Here is a 2670-nt window from a genome sequence, read left to right as displayed (position 1 = left end):
CTCGATTTTCTTCGACCTTCTTTAAGACTTATCTTTGCTCGTGCAGGGATCAATCGACGCTCGATCCTCGAAGCCTCCGGTGAAGGAAGATGACGTGGATCGCGACAAGAGGCGTGAGTCCACAGAGAAGCTGAAGTCCACAAAGGACTTGGAAAAGAGGAAGGAAAAGAAGAAAAATCTCACGCGACAAGCGTTGGAGACTCGTCGAGCGAAGTCCAGGCAGAGGGGGGAGCCTGAGGAAGAATCCCCCGATGAGGACGATGGTGCCGATGGTGACGACGACAGTGATGACTCCGAGGGGATGGCGTCCCGTCTCGACAGGATCCTCGAGGGCCCGCCTCAGATCGGCGTCGACGTCCCGCGGACGGGAGTCCCAAAGGGGACGCCAAGCGGGCCTCGTGAGAGTCAACAGAGGGAGTCATCTCCGTGCCGCTCTCGCGCTGACACCCCCCAGCGCTTGCGCAAGGTCGGACCGTCCCCCGCCCCCAACCTCCTCCCGCATCTAAGGCGGGCCACCGGGTTAAGTCTCTGGCGATGGGGCCGCTGACCCGTGGCCGCGCCGCGGCCTCGAGTAAGGGCAAAATGGGTCATGGGAGTACTAGTCCAGGCGCTGGCCAGGCGGGAGACGCCGAGCCGAGACTTGCGCCCGTTCGTGAGGGGCCTGGATCCTCGACGCGGCGTGGCTCAAGACCTGCTGGTCGAGGCTCTGGTAGGCGGGTCGCTCTTCCTGTGGGGTAAGATCTTCGACGTCATGATTCTTACCTTCCGATGTCTTTGCATTTTCTCGGGTAATGGCTTCTCTTACGCTTATTCCTCTTTCCTCAGGTTGAAGCGGCCGCTCGAACAGGCCTAGCCCTCGATGGCCAAGAAGCTTAAGGTGGGAGCGGCCTCCAAAGACTCAGGTTAGCGGTTCATTCCCGATATTATGGGAGTCGTGTTACCCTTATGTCGATCATCATGGCGACTGACTTTTGCTTTCGAGCGCTTATAGGCCCCTCCGATCCTCGGCCATCGACGGGTGTCGAGAGCGCCCTGCCTCGTCCATTGGTGGGGGAGTCCACCCTGCTGTCGCCGAAGCGGGTCGAGGCACCTCGTCCTCAAGAGCAGGAGGGAGCCCCCGAGCCTCCCCGATCTGGGGTCGAGGGGGATCCTATCACTATAGGTGACGTGTCTGGCAGTGACAGGCTTTTGAAGGACGCCCGCTCCATGGACGAGGAGGTCGAGGCTTCCCCTGTCGCGAAGCGGACGCCTTGGCCCATCAGGCTCCACTCCGTCGAGGAGAAGAGGAAGAAGGAAGAGGAAGAGCGCGAGCGGGAGACACAGCAACAGCTGCAGGAGGGGCAGCAACAGCCGCAGCAGGAAGGAGAAGAAGGAGAGGAGAGGCGGTGGCAGCAAGGGGTCCAGCTTGAGGAGCTACTAGAGAAGGACCGGCAGCAGGAGCTGCAGGAGCTCCAGAGGCAACAGCAGCAAAAGAGTCAGCAGTTAGAAGAACTGCTCGAGCCACCGCCCCGCAGCCCGCCCCAGCCAGTGCCGCCGTCGCCACAGGGGCCTAAGACCGGGGAGGGGGGTCTGCCGGTCTATGGTCCGCTGACCCCAGCGTGGCTCCGTCCGGGAGCGCCCGCTTCTATCCCGGCTGAGCCAGGGCGGGCGGATGGCGTGGTGGCGCTCGCTTGCATGATGCGCACCCCGGTGGACCCTCAGTTTGAGATCAAGGGCACGATCTACGGCATCGAGGGGATTGCTCCTGGATTTCTCCGTGAACGACGACCGTGGGAGGACACCAACGCCGCCAGGGAGGACGAAGCCAGGACGTCGGGCGATGGTAGCGCCAGTGAGACTGGGACCTGGAGGACAGTGGATGACGACGGGCGATTCCCCTCTCTCATTGACCTATTTTTGCATCATGGGGGTCGCTCATCCGGGACTGTCCAAGAGCTCATCCGAGGCGTGAAGGCACGCACAGAGGAGGAGATGGAGAACTGGGGCCCCGGTCGGATCCGCATTCGGGCCTCCACCGACCCATCCGAGCCTAATATATTTATGGATGATCGGAAAGAGGCCGAAAAGTGGGAGCATCTCGAGGAGCTTTGCCTCTGGATGAAGCACGTGGTGGGGCTCCTATCAGACATCGTCAACAGTGGGCTCGGTCTAGCTTATTTTGTAAGTGTCTTTGGACCTTAATTACCATAGGATGTTTGGTTTTGTATTCTTACTGTTCAACTGCTGGCTCGCAGGATCTGAAAGAGACCTCCCGCATAAAGTCGAGTTTTATCCATGCGACGAAGGGCGGCTAGGAGCAACTCCCTCTTCTCAAGGACCAACTCCTCAAGTCGTAGGAGAAGCTCCTCAAGGCCTACAAAGAGCTTTTGGCGCTCGAGGAGGAGAAAAAGGAGAGGGAGGCTGCTCTGGCCGAAGCTCGGGAGACCTCGAGGAAGGCTGTGGAAGAGGCCACGCAGCTGAGGGAGCGGACCATGACGGTCGAGGAGACTGCATCCAAGGCCCAGGAAGAGGCCGTATTCTATAAGGATGCAGCCACCGATCTTGACAAGGAAAAGGTCCTTATCAAGGCTGACCTCACCTCTGCCCGAGAGGCCTTCCAAGAGATGAAGGTGGAGTGCGTGAAGGGCGAGATTGCTCGGAGCGCCACATAGGGGCCAAGAAGAAGGCCCT

General features: G+C 60.1%; 1 protein-coding gene across 1 annotated transcript; it reads left to right on the top strand.

The window, feature by feature from the left end:
* LOC110431126 lies at positions 590–2241 on the top strand. The gene is made up of 3 exons (XM_021449831.1): positions 590–709; positions 1285–2066; positions 2235–2241. The coding sequence occupies exons 1-3, from the start codon at positions 590–592 to the stop codon at positions 2239–2241; spliced, it is 909 nt and encodes a 302-aa protein (XP_021305506.1).

This window comes from Sorghum bicolor, chromosome 10, assembly GCF_000003195.3.
Source record: "Sorghum bicolor cultivar BTx623 chromosome 10, Sorghum_bicolor_NCBIv3, whole genome shotgun sequence".
Lineage (NCBI taxonomy): Eukaryota > Viridiplantae > Streptophyta > Magnoliopsida > Poales > Poaceae > Sorghum > Sorghum bicolor.
Note: the sequence above shows the minus strand (reverse complement) of the source record. Positions and strands in the feature narration are given on the sequence as shown.